The sequence below is a fragment of the Lampris incognitus genome, chromosome 14 (assembly GCF_029633865.1).
Source record: "Lampris incognitus isolate fLamInc1 chromosome 14, fLamInc1.hap2, whole genome shotgun sequence".
NCBI classification, from domain to species: Eukaryota; Metazoa; Chordata; class Actinopteri; order Lampriformes; family Lampridae; genus Lampris; species Lampris incognitus.
In genome coordinates, this window is record NC_079224.1 from 22,125,680 (window position 1) to 22,143,211 (window position 17,532).

At 43.2% G+C, this 17,532-nt stretch overlaps 1 protein-coding gene across 5 annotated transcripts; it reads right to left on the bottom strand.

Moving 5' to 3' along the window:
• Positions 1-11,996: 11,996 nt before the first annotated feature.
• On the bottom strand, positions 11,997-17,002 carry LOC130124066 (3-keto-steroid reductase/17-beta-hydroxysteroid dehydrogenase 7-like). Of its 5 annotated transcripts, XR_008811358.1 has the most exons (10): positions 16,862-17,002; positions 15,965-16,168; positions 15,638-15,730; positions 15,334-15,448; positions 14,346-14,540; positions 13,974-14,078; positions 13,799-13,855; positions 13,592-13,690; positions 12,491-12,696; positions 11,997-12,171 (listed from the first exon to the last, which is right to left on the bottom strand). XR_008811358.1 is itself a non-coding variant. In XM_056293453.1 (9 exons), exons 1-9 carry the CDS (start codon positions 16,894-16,896, stop codon positions 12,562-12,564), a joined length of 966 nt encoding a protein of 321 aa, XP_056149428.1. In that variant the 5' UTR covers positions 16,897-17,002; the 3' UTR covers positions 11,997-12,561. The 5 variants fall into 5 exon arrangements, 4 of the variants coding, with proteins under 4 accessions (XP_056149428.1, XP_056149426.1, XP_056149425.1 ...); XM_056293453.1 differs by having other exon boundaries at positions 11,997-12,696; positions 15,965-16,096; XM_056293451.1 differs by having other exon boundaries at positions 11,997-12,696; positions 15,965-16,141.
• Between the last annotated feature and the right edge of the window lie 530 nt (positions 17,003-17,532).

Genomic DNA, 17,532 nt, shown 5'->3' on the forward strand with positions numbered 1-17,532 from the left:
TGTGATCTAAAAAGGGATTGGAGACTGCAAGATGGTAACGGGAGAACATAGCTAGGCAGCATCAGATGCTGGTCTGACTTTAGAGATCAAGAAGAGGAAGAGAGTGAAGGCAGAGCCAAGGATCAAACGGTCGAAATTGAAGAAGGAAGACTGTTGTGTGGAGTTCAGGGAGGAGTTAAGACAGGCACTGGGTGGTAGTGAAGAGTTGCTGGATGGCTGGGCAACCACTGCAGTGAGGGAGACAGCTGGGAAGGTACTTGGTGTGTCATCTGGACAGAGGAAGGAAGACAAGGAAACTTGGCAGTGTGAAGAAGAAGCACAGCAAAGTATACAGAGGAAGAGATTGGCAAAGAAGATGTGGGATAGTCAGAGAAAGAAAGTAGACGAGAGTACAAGGAGTTGTGGCATAAAGCAAAGAGAGAAGTGGTGAAGGCAAAGGAAAAGACATATGAGAGGTTAGACACTAAGGAAGGAGAAAACGACTTGTACCAATTGGCAGACAGAGAGACTGAGCTGGGAAGGATGTGCAGCAGGTTAGGGCGATCAAGGATAGAAATGGAAATATGCTCAGGGGAAGCCCCACCCATATCCCTGGCAGAGGTCTCTGAGGTCGTTAAAAAGCTCCTCGGTGGCAAGGTGCTGGGTGTGGATGAGATTCACCCTGAGATGCTGAAGGCTCTGGACATTGTTGGGCTGTCTTGGTTGACATGCCTCTTCAGTGTTACATGGAGGCCGAGGACAGTTCCTGTGGAGTGGCAGACTGGGATGGTGGTTCCCATATTTAAAAAGGGGGAGCGGAGGGTGTGCTCCAATTATCGGGGTATCACATTGGTCAGCCTCCCTGGGAAAGTCTACTCTAGGGTGCTGGAAAGGAGGCTCTGACCGATTGTCGAACCTCGGATCCAGGAGGAATAATGCGAATTCCGTCCTGGCTGTGGAACAACGGACCAACTCTTTACCCTTGTGGAAGTACTGAGGGGGGCATGGGAGTTTGACCAGCCAGTCTACATGTGTTTTGTGGACTTGGAGAAGGCTTACGACCGTGTACCCCAGGGCACTCTGTGGGGTTACTGCAGGAGTATGGGGTACCAGGGCAGTTGCTCTCTGCACAAAGTCAAACATGTTTTCGGTGGGTGTCAGACTCTGCCAAGGTTGTCCATACTGATATGTAAATATAGTATTGTACTTATTAAGATGTTCAATTAATCTTTGATAGATGAACTTTCCAAGTACTTTTGATATAGCAGGCAAAATGGAGATGGGTCTTTAATGGTTAAAAATGGCTGGGTCATCATCCTTATAAATAGGAATAATCTTGGCTATGTTTAGTTCAAGAGGAACAATTCCTTTTCCCAATGAGAGATTGAAAATGTGAGATAGCGGTTTCTCAATGTACTCATGAATGGATAACAGTAGTTTTCTGTCAATGCTATCATAGCCTGGAGAAGAATCTTTCAGATTGATTAAGGTCTCCTGAACCTTATCTTCTGTATCCGGTAAGAAAGGAAAATTATCATTGACTGGAGAATTCATAAACTGAAGAGGACTATCGTTGGTAGGAGGAATCTTGGAGGCCAAAGTTGGACCAACGTCTGAGGAAAAGCGATTCAAATTATTTGCAATTAATTGCGGCTCGGTGATAGGACACCTATAAATTCATTAGGCAACTGCTTGTATTTATTTTTCTTTTTTAAGATACAATTAATTTTTTTTCCACAGAAAGGTCATGTCATTTTTATGTTTGGATAATGTTACATTGTTGTAGTGTTTTTTAGCTCCTCTGATAATGTGGTTTAATTTATTTCCGTAATTTCTAAATTGGGCAAGGTTAAATGGAGTGGGACTGAACATTTTTAAAAAAAAATTTTTGTACAGTCTGTTTAGTATTCAAGGATTTCATGATGGTTGGAGTTGTCCATGGTTTGGTCAGTTTATGATGAGGCTTGGGAGTACTAGGGGAAAGCACAGATCATAGGCCTTGGAGATACATTCTGAAAACATAATAAAAGCCTTTTGTGAATCTACAGACTGAAGGATGTCTGTGTGGTTGCGATGTTTGCTTTGAGAATGTTGATGGAGAAGTATAGAGAAGGTCAGAAGGAGTTACATTGTGTCTTTGTGGATTTAGAGAAAGATTATGACAGGGTGCTGAGAGAGGAGGTGTGGTATTGTATGAGGAAGTTGGGAGTGGCAGAGAAGTATGTAGAAGTGGTGCAGGATATGTATGAGGGAAGTGTGACAGTGGTGAGGTGTGCGGTAAGAATGACAAATGGGTTCAAGGTGGAGGTGGGATTACATCAAGGATCGGCTCTGAGCCCTTTCTTGTTTGCAATGGTGATGGTCAGGTTGACAGACAAGATCAGACAGGAGTCTCTGTGGATTATGATGTTCGCGGATGACATTGCGATCTGTAGTGAGAGTAGGGTGCGGGTTGAGGAGAGCCTGGAGAGGTGGAGGTATGCACTGGAGAGAAGAGGAATGAAAGTCAATATGAGCAAGACACAATACATGGGTGTGAACAAGAGGGAGGAGAGCGGAATGGTGAGGATGGAAGGAGTAGAGGTGACAAAAGTGTATGAGTTAAAATACTTGGGGTCAACTGTTCAAATTAATTTGGGAGTGCGGAAGAGAGGTGAAGAAGAGATTGCATTCAGGATGGAGTGAGTGGAGAAGAGTGTCAGGAGTGATTTGCAACAGAAGGGTACCAGCAAGAGTTAAAGGGAAGGTTAACAAAATGGTTGTGAGACCAGCTATGTTGTATGGTTTGGAGATGGTGGCACTGATAAAAAGACAGGAGGTGGAGCTGGAGGTGGTAGAGTTAAAGATGTTAAGATTTTCATTTGGAGTGAAGAAGAAGGACAGGATGAGGAATGAATATATTAGAGGGACAGCTCAGGTTGGATGGTTTGGAGACAAAGCAAGTGAGTTGAGCTTGAGATGGTTTGGATGTTTGTGGAGGAGAGATACTGGGTAAATTGGGAGAATGACACTGAATATGGAGCTGCCAGGTAAGAGAAAAAGAGGAAGGCAAAAGGGGAGGTTTATGGATGTGGTGAGGGAGGACATGCAGGTGGCTGGTGTGACAGAGGAAGATGCAGAGGACAGGAAGCGATAGAAGTGGAAGATCTGCTTTGGCAACCCCTAACGGGAGCAGCTGAAAGTAGTAGTAGTAGTAGCTCGAATTTTCTGGACAGTTCTTGAAAATTTTCATGATTAATAATAATAATAATAATAAAAAAAGAAATTAGTTAATTGGACAGTAGTGGCAGCTGAAGAAAAAAATGCCACTTGAATCTATCAACAGATGTATAACATTGTGGAAGCTGTTAGAGAAATGTCAACATGTGGAACGACGCTTTTAAATTAGGGAGTTGACATACAAATAGAGTTAAATGTTAAATGTTCTTTACAAGAAATTAAAGGGTAAAATTACACTATTCGGTGCATAAATATTAAATATTAAATCCAGTACTCACCTTTCCAAAGCCTGAGGGCGTACAAGTTCTGAAATTGGAAAAATAATTTCTTTAAAAAAAAAGAATGCATAAAATATTTACTTATTGTATGTTTCAATAAAATGCAATTGCTGTGTAGTAGTAAAAAACTTATTAAAAGAATTGAAGATTTATAATGTATGGAAAAAATTATGTCTTTTCTCTGAAATACGGTGTAATATCTTATAGTTTGAAGAGATGATGCTTTGCGTTTTAGATGCTTTTAGATGCTTAGATGCTTTTACTTCTTGTGTGCACTATAAGAAGAGTCTGACAAGCAGGCAGAACTGGCACAACACGATCCATACATGTATGGCTGAATTCAGTGGTGGTGGTGGTAGGAGGGATGATGGCTAAGGTGACCCGTTCAATGAGTAAATTAACCCAAATCAGCTAGCTAACTTGACATTGTCACATAGCATTGTACAATTTGTTTATTTCTGGCCAACTCACGTAGAAATACCACTAATAACCAATAGATAGCAACGTAAGACGAGGATTCTTCCATAGGCTAAATACTGTACAGTATTTGTGGACAGATAGATATAGAAGTTTATTGTAATTGTCTTGAATGAAATTATTTTGGTTGTGGAATGACTGAACAATCCACTGTGGTCATCAACAGATAAATTGTCATCAATCAGTTTGCCCTCACAATTACCTATGAATGTGAGGAGACACCTGCTTTACCATTAATCAAATAGAAAGAAAGCCACTTTATTTTGTTATTGTATTCTTACAATGAATTTGTTCTCTGCATGTAACCCCTCCTATTGTATAGGAGCTGTGGGCAGCTGCAGCGCCTGGGGACCAACTCCAATTCTTCTTTCCATTGCCTTGGTCAGGGGCATAGACAGAAATATTAACCCTAACATGCATGTCTTTTTGGTGGTGGGAGGAAACCCACGCAGACACGGGGAGAACATGCAAACTCCACACAGAAACGACCTGGGATGACCTGGGATTCGAACCCAGGACCTTCTTGCTGTGAGGCAACAGTGCTATCCACTGGGACACCATGGCCGCCCCAATATTAATCAAATATAACTGACTAAGGTCTTTACTCTCACAATAATCTGATTCCATCTTCAGAAGATAGCCTTGCTTTCATCAGAAAGCTACGAACACTCCACAAAACTTCATACAGTTGATAAAACAGGCTAGAACATGGTGGTTCTTGCTCACCTCATCATAGTGACGACACACAGCTATCCAGTAGCTCTCAAGATAACAAGATAATTGAATTTATTTTGCAAAACCCCCCCCAGAAAAACACAACAGCCAATTTACTATATCAAACAGAGCATTTTCTCTGTCTTAAAACATGACTGGAAGGGGTCTTTAACTCTTCAGCACCCTGGAGCACCCAACTTTTAACTCTTCGGCACCCAGGAGCCAGGTGCCCTTCAGCACTTTCTCATGTGATGAATGTGTTCTATTGACAAGGTGTGGGGCAGTCACTGGAGAGTGACCAAGGAGACTGGAAGGTAGTCATGTGCTTTTCAGGACCCCGGATATTGTCCATGGGGCCTGCAGAGAGAGCTGATCAGATTGAAGGACTGATAAATAATACACTCTGAATGGCTAATGTAACAACAAACTGCCTACTACATTTGAAGCATCAGGAAGGGAGTTAATGGCCATATTGGTAAACACTAGCCCTAAAAAATACAGGATTTAAATTAACCCAATTTTAACCACATCACTGTGGACCTAATACATTTCGGGCCATTTTAAGCTATGATGGCTGGGTTACGTATCTAACCCAAGATGTTGAGTTGATAACCCAACTAATGCATTGGGTTAATTTCATTCTTATCTTCGGTTAAATGAGAAATTCTGGGTTATATCCTATTAATCACCTAACTAATGCATTTGGGTCAATTCAAGTCTTCCCCTGGATTAAGTGCTAAAAAAAAATTGGGGGATTTTCACTTCAAATTCCATAACCACCAAAGTTGTGTATGTTAAATACACATTTTATTTGTAAGTGTGTTGATATAAACCTTCTGGAAGAAAGAATTTCCTTTTGGCCTCTGTGGTGGTGTTGAGAGAAAAACAGCCAAATTTTCAAAAACCAGACCAAACTGGTTTGATTCCTTAAAAGAAACCATACAGTGAGGTTGAAATGGTTGAACTGACCCAGTTGCTGGGTTACTGCACATATAATCGGCGGTCACTCGGGGTCGAGTATGACCATCCTCTCTTTGGGTCCCTCTGGGTCTTCAGGTGGGCATAGAGGCCGATAATGGGGGGACGTTTGTGTGTGACAGCTTTTTACGTGGAGTGGCTGATGCACCTGCAGCCACCACATGGTCCTTGGCAGGGGGTGGCCAGAGTCCAATGGCATGGAGAACCAAGATGATTGGAGACCACCCTCTTGTTGCACTGCTGTTTTGACCTGGAGACATCTTCCGCCAGTTCTGCTGTTGAGGTCTTTGTTGGATCGCGCTTCGTCTGGAACCTGCCCCTTGATATCTGCCTTGGGTGACCCTACCAGGAGCAAAGTTCTGGACGGCAGAGCTCTTGGGATCACTGGTACACACAAGCTTCTTCACCACGGCAAGGTGGGGATCCAGGAGAAGATCCTGCACTTAATACAGCAGCTAACCCAGCTCTGTGGTTGGGTGAAATCACCCAACACAGAAGAAACACCCCACAAAGAAACCACCCGCAAACTTAACCCAGCAACTGGTTTACAGAAGCAGCCCAGCTTTTTTAGTGTGCAAACAAAGCCAAAGATGCATATACTGTCCACTTGAAAGACCCCATCACAAACGTGAATGGGGGATGTTGAGGTGATTTAAAATCATCAAATGTCAATAGGACCTACATAAGGTCCTGCAGGGCTTAGGAGGCCAAAGACCTTCTGTAGCAGTGCAGGAGCTACAATACAGTGCACAGCAACAATAGTGGAATTAACAACAACAATGGCAGTAAAACCACATGCAATGGCTGTAATAGCATGATAACAGATGTAGTGGTAATGGTAGGAATCAGGAACATTTTGTCATTTCATTTCATGCACTTGCGCACAGGAAATGCAATGAAACATTGATTCCTCCAGCCCACAGCAGTGGAACACAAAGACAAAAACACACATCCAGAAACTACAAGAACACATATATCCAAACTAAAAAAAAAAACACTGTCCAGGAGAACAAACGCCAGCCAGGATGACTGCCGGAACTGCCGGTCTGCATGGGCTAGCAGTTAGCTTAGCTTGCCCCACTTCTGCGTCCTGTCAGTCCGCCCTTGGTGTTTTCTCTTCGGGTGCCGCGCCGGGCAGGGCCGTGGTCCTTGGGCCCACCAGACGCAGCAGACCAGGCTCCTTCAGCCGATCCAATGCAAGTTCTTCCAGTCAGACACCTTTGACACTCCTCCCCGCACTCCACATGGTGACACCAACAACACAGTCAAGGCTAGGTGAGGCCGCCGTGAGACTGCCCTCAGTGTCATCAGAACTGCCAATCTGCATGAGCTAGCAGTTAGCTTAGCCTGCCCCGCTTCCGCATCCTGTCAGACCACCCTTGGCGTTTCCTCTTCGGGCACAGCTCTGGGCAGGGCCGTGGTCCCTGGGCCCACAGGACACAGCAGACCAAGCTCTCCCAGCCAATCCAGCATCAGTTCTCCCAGCCATCAAACGAAGACAAACTTAGACACAGACATGGACAAAGAACACTGCATGGACAGTACTGGGTGAGTTAGCATACGTGAATTCGTGCTGTCATCTTTCCACAATACAAAAGGAATACCAATAATAGTAACTGTAACATGAAATACAAATAATAGTGGTAAAAAAAGTTTTAATAGTGTTTTTCATGGTGTAATGTTGATAAAAACAGCAAAAATGGTGATAAACAACCTGGAGGTCCACACACATTCTCAGTGGAGAAACTGCATTCGCAGGAACGTGCTTGTTTAAAAAGAACATAAGGGTATTTAGTATAAATTATAGTGTTATCAGTAAATGGATCACACATAATTTGATTCAGTGTTCTGATAGAGGGGAGAAGACTCAAAACTCTGCCCTTTGCGACCCCCCCCATCATAAACTAACTTGACTGTAGGCTATAAAGATAATCTAATTGTTTTTGCAGTGTAATGGTAATAACAGTACCCTATTTCACAGGAGGTTTCATTCACTAAAATCATTTAACTTGTTTGCTAATGGCCAATATTTTGAGCTGCTGCATAACAGGGATCTTTTCAAAGTTGGTGCTGTAAAATGGTACCAAATTTGTAGATGAAGAAGTGAAACCCCTGATAACGGCGATGCAAACCAGAGAAATGCATGTGTTTGTGCAAATTTTGCTGTTGGAGAGGAGTTGGAAGTGGTATTTCTCCACGTTGGTGCAGTAAAATGTAACCACATTTTTATCAGTTATAGGAGTACAGATTAAGAAGGGGACACCATGACAACTAATCTATTGAGGAATTTGTTTGGTGAAATGTCAAAGTTCAGATAAATATATCTGTGGTTGCATAATTTTTGGTCTTGGAGGGGAATTTGAAGTGGGATTTCTCCAAACTGAGACAGTGAAATGTTACCAAATTTGTACCAGTGATAGAATAAGACTTGGTATTGAGAGGCCTTTCTCAATACTAAGTTTGGACTTGCGTACTTGATGACGGCACCATCTCAGCTCATCTTGGCAATACATGTCTACTCTGGTTATGGTCGCTGTAATGTATATTTACAACGAAAGGCAATATAATATAAAGCACAACCCTTCCTCTTTTCATTTTCATTTTAAAAATATCAATGTAGTGAGTGTTCCAAGATCTGTAGTCTGCATACATTAGCACGGTGGCCCAATGGTTAGCACTGTTGCCTCACAGCAAGAAGGTCCTGGGTTCGAACCCCAGACCCCACCCCAGGTCCTTTCTGTGTGGACTTTGCATATTCTCCCCATGTATGTGTGGGTTTCCTCTGGGTGCTTCGATTTCCTTCCACCATCAAAAAGACATGCATGTCAGGGTTAATACACCTGTCTGTGCCCCTGAGCAAGGCAATAGGGAAAAAAAGAAAAAGAACTGGAGTTGGTCCCCGGACGCTGCAGCTCCTAGCATAGCATGGGTTAGATACAGAAAACAAATTTTGTTCTATGTATATACAATGACAAATAAGTGTCTCCTATAAAAAGCAAGTGGCAGGAAAAAGGTTGTGGAAGGCTTTTGTTGTGGACTAATCAATGAATGAGGAGAAACAAAATTAGACATCAGACATCAGACAAAAAGCATCAAAATCAATCATATGCTGTTTGCCGTTGCCATTGGTATGCTTTAAGAAGAAGCTGAAGAGGAGGCTGCACAACTGACTACGCAAATCCATCAAAGAGCCAGGATACGGTGGAGGATGGACAGGAGACATGCCATACTTCCTTGTCTCTCTAGCTTTGTACGTTTGTCTAATCATTATGCTTTTTTGTTAACCTGTCTTCCCTGAAAGGTAGGCATACTGTGTGTGCAAGAGACCAAGTGGAAGGGGCGTAAGGCCAGGGGTATCAGAGCTGGGTTCAAACTCTTCTACCATGGTGCGAATGGGAGGAAAAATGGGGTAGGGGTAATTCTGAAGGAAGAGTATGTCAAGAGCGTGCTGGAGGTGAAGAGAGTGTCAGACAGAGTGATGAGTATGAAGCTGGAAATTGAAGGTGTATTGCCGAATGTCATCAGTACATATGCCCCGCACGTTGGGTGTGAGGTGGAAAAGAAGAATTCTGGAGTGAGTTGGATGACATGGTGGAGAGGGTACCCAAGGTGGAGAGAGTGGTGATTGGAGCGGACTTCAATGGACATGTTGGTGAAGGGAACAGAGATGATGAGGAGGTGATGGGTAGGTATGGTGTCAAGGAGAGAAATGTGGAAGGATAGATGGTGGTGGATTTTGCGAAAAGGATGGAAATGGCTGTGGTGAATACATATTTCAAGAAGAGGGAGGAACACAGGGTGACATACAAGAGTCGAGGAAAGTACACACAGGTGGACTATATCTTATGTAGAAGGTGTGATCTAAAAGGGATTGGAGACTGCAAGGTGGTGACAGGGGAGAACGTAGCTAGGCAGCATCGGATGGTGGTCTGTAGGATGATTTTGGGGACCAAGAAGAGGAAGCAAGTGAAGGCAGAGCCGAAGATCAAATGGTGGAAGTTGAAGAAGGAAGACTGTTGTGTGGAGTTCAGGCAGGAGTTAAGTCAGGCACTGGGTGGTAGTGAAGAGTTGCCAGATGGCTGGACAACCACTGCAGAAATAGTGAGGGAGACAGCTAGGAAAGTACTTGGTGTGTCATCAGGACAGAGGAAGGAAGACAAGGAGACTTGGTGGTGGAATGAGGAAGTACAGCAAATTATATAGCAGAAGAGGTTGGCAAAGAAGAAGTGGGATAGTCAGAGAGATGGAGAAAGTAGACAGGAGTACAAGGAGATGCAGCGTAAAGCAAAGAGAGAGGTGGCAAAGGCAAAGGAAAAGGCGTATGGTGAGTTGTATGACAGGTTAGACACTAAGGAAGGAGAAAAGGACTTGTACCGATTGGCTAAACAGAGGGACAGAGCTGGGAAGGATGTGCAGCAAGTTAGGGCGAACAAGGATAGAGATGGAAATGTGCTGACAAACGAGGAGAGTGTGCTGAGAAGGTGGAAGGAGTACTTTGAGGGGCTGATGAATGAAGAAAATGAGAGAGAGAGAAGGTTGGATGATTTAGGGATAGTGAATCAGGAAGTGCAGTAGATTAGCAAGGAGGAAGTGAGGGCAGCTATGAAGAGGATGAAGAGTGGAAAGGCAGTTGGTCTTGATGACATACCTGTGGAGGCATGGAGATGTTTAGGAGAGATGGCAGTGGGGTTTTTAACTAGATTGTTTAACACAATCTTGGAAAGTGAGAGGATGCCTGAGGAGTGGAGAAGAAGCATACTGGTACCAATTTTCAAGAACAAGGGTGATATGCAGAACTGTAGCAGCTACAGAGGTATAAAGTTGATCAGCCACAGCATGAAGATATGGAAAAGATTAATAGAAGCTAGATTAAGAGGAGAGGTGATGATTAGCAAGCAGCAGTATGGTTTCATGCCACGAAAGAGCACCACAGATGCAATGTTTGCTTTGAGAATGTTGATCGAGAAGTATAGAGAAGGCCAGAAAGAGTTACATTGTGTGTTTGTGGATTTAGAGAAAGCATAGGTCAGGGTGCTGGGAGAGGAGATAGGGTATTGTATGGGGAAGTCGGGAGTTGCAGATAAGTATGTTGGAGTGGTGCAGGATATGTATGAGGGAAGTGAGACGATTGTGAGGTGTGTGGTTGGAATGACAAATGGGTTCAAGGTGGAGGTGAGATTACATCAAGGATCAGCTCTGAGCCCTTTCTTGTTTGCAATGGTGATGGACAGGCTGACGGATGAGATCAGGCAGGAGTCTCCATGGACGATGATGTTCGCGGATGACTTTGTGATCTGTAGCGATAGTAGGGTGCAGGTTGAGGAGAGCCTGGAGAAGTGGAGATATGCACTGCAGCGAAGAGGAATGAGTCAGTAGGAGCAAGACGCAACATCTATCCGTGAATGAGAGGGAGGACAGCGGAATGGTGAGGATGCAAGGAGTGGAGTTGATGAAGGCATATTAGTTTAAATACTTGGAGGCAACTGTCCAAAGTAATGGGGAGTGCAGAAGAGAGGTGAAGAAGAGAGTGCAGGCAGGGTGGAGTGGGTGGAGAAGAGTTGCAACAGAAGGACACCAGCAAGTTAAAAGGAAAGTTTACAAGATGGTTGTGAGACCAGCTATGTTGTGGGGTTTGGAGACAGTGGCGCTGATGAAAAGACAGGAGGTGGAGCTGGAGGTGGCAGATTTGAAGATGCTAAGATTTTCACTGAAAGCGATGAAGGACAGGATTAGGAACTTTTATATTAGAGGGACAGCTCGAGTTGGACAGTTTGGAGACAAAGCAAGAGAGGCAAGATTGAGATGGTTTGGACATGTGTGGATGAGAGATGCTGGGTCTATTGGGAGAATGACACTGAATATGGCACTGCCAGGCAAGAGGAAAAGAGGAAGGCCAAAGAGGAGGTTTATGGATGTGGTGAGGGAAGACATGCAGGTGGCTGGTGTGACAGAGGAAGATGCAGAAGACAGGAAGAAATGGAAATGGATGATCCGCTGTGGCGACCCCTAATGGGAGCAGCCGAAAGTAGTAGTAGTAGTTAACCTGTCTTCCCACTTAGTATATGTAGATTTGGTAATCTTGAGTTTATACTCTGGTAGATTAGCAAAACTAATCTGGTTTCAACCTCAGCAAAAGTAATCCGGTTGGTGAACTAAATTTGGCAATCTTAATTGATTTTGAAAAGAGCAACACATTATGGCCTATGATGGAAGTGGTGTGTATAAAAACAGTTTAGTGCTGGGTAGGAGGTTTATAGGGCAGTGTATTGAGAGTAAAACCTGATGTAGCTATCAGGTTAAGGGACAGAGAAAGTTTTATTGCATGCCACAAAAAGAAAAAAAAACTTTAAAGCCAAACAAGAACCAATGGTTTTTATTTTTATCTGGTGAGCATTTGATACAGCCAAAGTTTAAAGCCATTTTGAAAGTGTGGAAAGACAGTCGGTGATGGATTAAAATGCTGTGTGGAAATGCCACACCGTCACATTTTGCTCCCTGTCCGAGCGGCAGCCAGGCTCCACTATGCCTGCAAAACAATTATCCCCATAATCCATGTCACACGGGGTTTTGAACTGTGACTAAATAGTCACAATCTGGTAGAAATGCACTTCCTGTTGCTTATTTAACAAAAATGTTCACGTTGAGATGGATATTCTGTGATAATTCAGACCGATAAATTGTTTATTGACTTAAAAAGAGAGTTGTGTTAAACGTTCAAGATAGGCTGTGAGGACTTGTGATTTCCATTAAAACTTCCAAATAAGCGAATTTCGACTTTTCTTTCTTAAATTGAGCAGATATACCATGTACAAAGAGAGCAAAAAGGCCTATATCGGTGAACATACCCAGAGAGGTAGAAATTGAAAACACAAACAGGTTCTAGAGGGCCTGGGGAAGGACAAGAGATGCTTGGGTGTTACTCTGTCTCATTCAGGTAATGTCGATAGGCTTCCTTATCGGCGTTGTCTTCATTTAGTTTCCTTCTGACAACTTTCTCAAGTCCAAGAAGTTTTATATAAAGGGCCTCAGACATTTCCTCATCAATGTCCATCTGAAATTTACAGACAAAGGCACAGAAAATAGAAAGAAATTATAAATTGCATCTACAAATCAAGTTCTCACTGTTTTGCTGCAAAACGGTCACATCAGCAGATGAAATAAAAGAGAATCACTTCAAAATGGTGAAATTTTCATTTGGGTCAGATCCTCAAGAATGAGTACTTACCTACTTGGAAAATGCGAGCCCATCCAAGCCATTCAGGAGAGGACAATTTAATCTAGATAATTGTCTTTGTTATCAAAATATTTCGAAAATGTCAGTGCAAAGCCAATTCAAAATGCATGATGTTCTTGGATGTGCATGCTTTCGAAAAAGCTCTACTTAACAAACAGTCATCTTGGATATCTAATAAACTACACTAGGTACGACTACGTAGTAATGGTTCGACAGTATTGCGTTTGAGGTACAACTGGCTTCTTGCTGTCTTTTTTTTAGGGACCCCCTCCTTTTTTTTTCACCCTAATTGTAACTGGCCAATTACCCCACTCTTATGAGCCGTCCCGGTCACTGCTCCACCCCCTCTGCTGATCCGGGGAGGGCTGTAGGCTACCACATGCCTCCTTCGATACATGTGGAGTCACCAGCTGCTTCTTTTCACCGGACAGTGAGGAGTTTCACCAGGGGGACACAGCACATGGGAGGATCACGCTATTCCCCCCAGTTCCACCTCCCCCCCCGAACAGGCGCCTCGACCGACCAGAGGAGGTGCTAGTGCAGCAACCAGGACACATACCCACATCCGGCTTCCCACACGCAGACACGGCCAATTGTGTCTGTAGGGACGCCTGACCAAGCCGGAGGTAACACGGGGATTCGAACCGACAATCCCTGTGTTCGTAGGCAACGGAACAGACTGCCACACAACACGGATGCCTGTCTTACTCACCTGTTGAGGCTGTGTATAGTTGGTACCAAAGCCTGATGTTAAGCTGTGATACTTTGCCCTTGGGTCCAGGGACTCCGGCTTTTGTAAAAACAACCAGTACTATGGAATGCAACAGCAGAAATACAGGTTAAAAATTGAGTTTATAAGCTATATGGAATGCTACTTTCAGAATTTCAAGCTTTTAAGTGTGTAAGACATATTACATACCAAGGCTTCTGCTCCATTGTAAGGTGTTAGTGTGAATGTATTGGTGAAGATCCTAATCTGTTCAGCATATCAAGAAAGCATAATAGAGTTTTAAATATCCATCAAAGTTCACAATAAAAAAAAAAACATTTGTGTTGCTGGGAAAAAAAGAAGACATTTTGTTTTGACAACTTACAAACCACATGATGGGCATGATGAGGGTCCAGAAGAAGGAGGGCAGGATGCCATAGGTCAGATTGGTCATTACTAGTCCTGGGCATATCACAGAGGAGAACAATCCCTGTTAATCGTAAAAGCAGAAAAAAACAGTGGTTTTAAAAAGCAAATCAATTTTTTAAAACGTATTTTACATCTGACTTTTTAGACAATTTCATCACAGGGGATGCATTTCTGTCTCTTTATCTCGATATAATACATAGCCTGTGGGATGCTGATGAAAACAAAAGCAAAAATGACAATCCCCAAGGATAAGTGAAGATATTTACGTCCCTCAGTGCACCAAATTGCCAGTTTGGCCGTCACACAAAGTGTTTTGTGGCAGACACACCTGGCTGTTCTTGTGTTTGTTCAGTGCAAAGCTGAGCAGGTCTGATGCATACTTGGAGGAGCTGTAGGGCTCAGAGCCACACCTGTGCTGGATGTCATCCATGCTGAAGGCCGAGCGCCGGGCATTGCTGGAGGAAGACCACACAATCCTGGAGGTGTGACCTGCCTGACACAGGAGAGGCTCGAGCTCCCTGATCTAGACCCCCCCCCCACACACACACACACACACAGCTGGATTAAGTGAAGTAACAATGCCTTTGGTAGGGACAGGGATTCTTGCATTTAGGTACAGATAGTCTAGTCAGTTACAGTTATCTACTGCACTTCCTGTTGAAAAGCACAAATGCATGTGACGCATTTGCACATAACACATCTCTTGTTCAATTTTTATCAGGGCAGATGAGATCAACATGATCTGAGGAAGAAACACTACTCAGTCCCCAGATGTCACTGGATTTTTGGCTAAAATATATCAATGAACAGAAGGAGTCCAGTGATTCACTGGTGATTCGGGGTTCACAATAACAGCAGATTAAAAATTAAATCACAGGGATTCAAATGGAATTAAAATGCTGCGAAGAAATATAATCTGCCTCACTTGAAAAAGAAGCCAAATTATCTAAACCTTGTCAGATTTGTAGAACAACAGTTGTGTTGTTGTTTTTTTTTAGCTTTGTGTTTCTGAAATGCATGATAACAAATGAATTAGCTTGAAGATATTCTGCAGTTTTTCATTTAGTATTAAAATTACATACTTGTTTTATTCTACAATAGAATATACTTCTGACACACTTGAAATCTAAAAGTAAATGGTTACTCTTTGTGGTGTCCTTGACCTTCAGATGTCAAAGATAGCTTCATTACCTTATCGCTGACATCGTTTTCAGGAAAACCATTTTATATTTACTATGTGGTTTCAGCATACTGTTTATCTGTATGTATGTATGCTTTCCCATTCAGATACACATCTGAGGGTTCAATGGGTTTACCAGGAGGAAGTGACCGAAAAGGTTGGTGGCAAACACTTCCTGCAGACCATCAGAGTTGAGGCGATCCTGCTGAGTAAGGAGACCTTCTGCTGTTGCAAACATGTTGATGACATTCCTGCATCAGAAAAATAACATTACATAAGAACAACACATAAAAACAAGACAAAAGTAGTCACTAGAATTCAACATGTATGTATATAGCTGTAGACCAGTGTGCCAGACAACACACACACACACACACACACACACACACACACACACACACACACACACACACACACACAAACTAATAATAAATATTTACCTGGAAAATAGACCCTTGAGAAATGCTTTTATGTCCACTTGTGGATTGGGCATTATTCCTGCATTTAGGTACATATAGTCCAGTCGGTTATACCTGTCGAGAAGCACAAATGAATATGACGTATTTGCACAGACCCAACTTCACATTCATTCTTTTAACAGGGTATATGAGATCAAAGTGATCTGAGGAAGAAACACTGCCGTCAGTCCCCAAATGTCTCTTGATTTTTGGCTAAAATATGCGAAAGGAGTCCAGTGATTCACAGGTGGTTGAGGGCTGACAATAAGAAAACATTATCAACTAAATCAAAAGTAGTTGCTTTGCTACCTGGCCTTGACCTCCTGAGCAGCGGCGAGGACCGACTGAACCGAGCTGACGTCGAGGTGCAGGAGGTCCACATGGGCTGAGGGGTGAGAACTAAGCAGGGCAGAGCGGGCCGCCTCAGCTCGCTGCATATTTCTGCAGGCCAGACACAGTCTCAGCTGGTTACCCCTGCCAAGCAGCCTTTCACATAAGGCCAGACCAATGCCACTGTGGGATGGGGGGTCAGACATAAAGTGGAAAAAGACAATGGAGGCCCCTGTACTCACTTAAAAAGCCTACACACTCTCCGAGCAATTTGTTGAACAAGTGAGTGCCTGCACCGATATGCCCATCCCACATCCCATCCAAATCCACTTGAATGGGAACGCAAACGCACACCGGGGCCATGGTCAGCAGACTATGGGTGGGTCATTTCCCCCCGAAAGGGTATCTTTTTAGCACAAGATACCTTATGCATGCTATAAATACATAAATACACCCCCCCCACACACAATATACTTTATAGTATAGTAAAAAAAATATGACTTAGTTGAAGGATGGACATTTCGGGCTTAAACATATGGTATTGACTGAGATTATGTTACTCCTATAAGGTAACTGCGATTTCTTTTCATTCAATACACTTCATTTGGACTTAGTAGACCTCTTTTTTTTTTGAGGTAGCTCAAACGACCCCCCCCCCCCACACACACACATCCATTCACGGTTATGTTTGAAAGAATTCACTGGAAGTCGGTGGATTTTAGACCTCATCACAGACGTATAAAAAGATTGTGCGACGTCTTCTGTGAGCGGGATGTTCACACATCGAAGCTAAAACTGCTCCCGTCCCTCAGTTCACATACAACTCACAAACTGTCTGCGCATCTTGTAGTAATGCAGCGTATTAATGCTACTCACCTGTTAGCACCGGTCACAATGACAACGTCGTCCATGCCGTGACTTACAGACGTTTACTGCAAGTCCTGATGACAAACGGACCGGAGCAAAGTGTTCAACGTGAATCTGATAAACACTTACTATTACTGTATATTCAGCATGTACTGCCCCTGATCCGATACGTGCCATAAAGCGCCAGCCTATATGCGCCACCGGATGCGTGGTGTGATTGGATGTCACTCGACTGTCGGCCAATCAGCGTTGACTACGGTGAGCAAGGGCGTCCAGAAATGCTGCACAGCGCAAAATGGCAAACTTTGCTATTAGTTTGCCACATTGTTGGAGTTGCGTATTTATAGCATCCACACTACGTGGGTAACATAAAAATAATAGTAATATAAGAGCATTATCTTCAAATAGCTTGAATGAAAGGGATAAATGACGTGTAGTCTTGCTTTATACAATAAATGCCTTTATCATCTCTAATACAATATACGTTCATTCATGAACTCAGAAGTGCTTTCATTTTCAAATCAATAAAGCGATTTTCAGTTGATACAGTTACCAAAAGCAAAACATTTTTTTTTGGCACATCGTTTATCACAAAGCTGTCATGCCTTGCTGCTTTTTCTCTCTCACTAAATCAGTAAAAACAAACTAAAAACGACATTTTCCCCACAGATATGTATTGC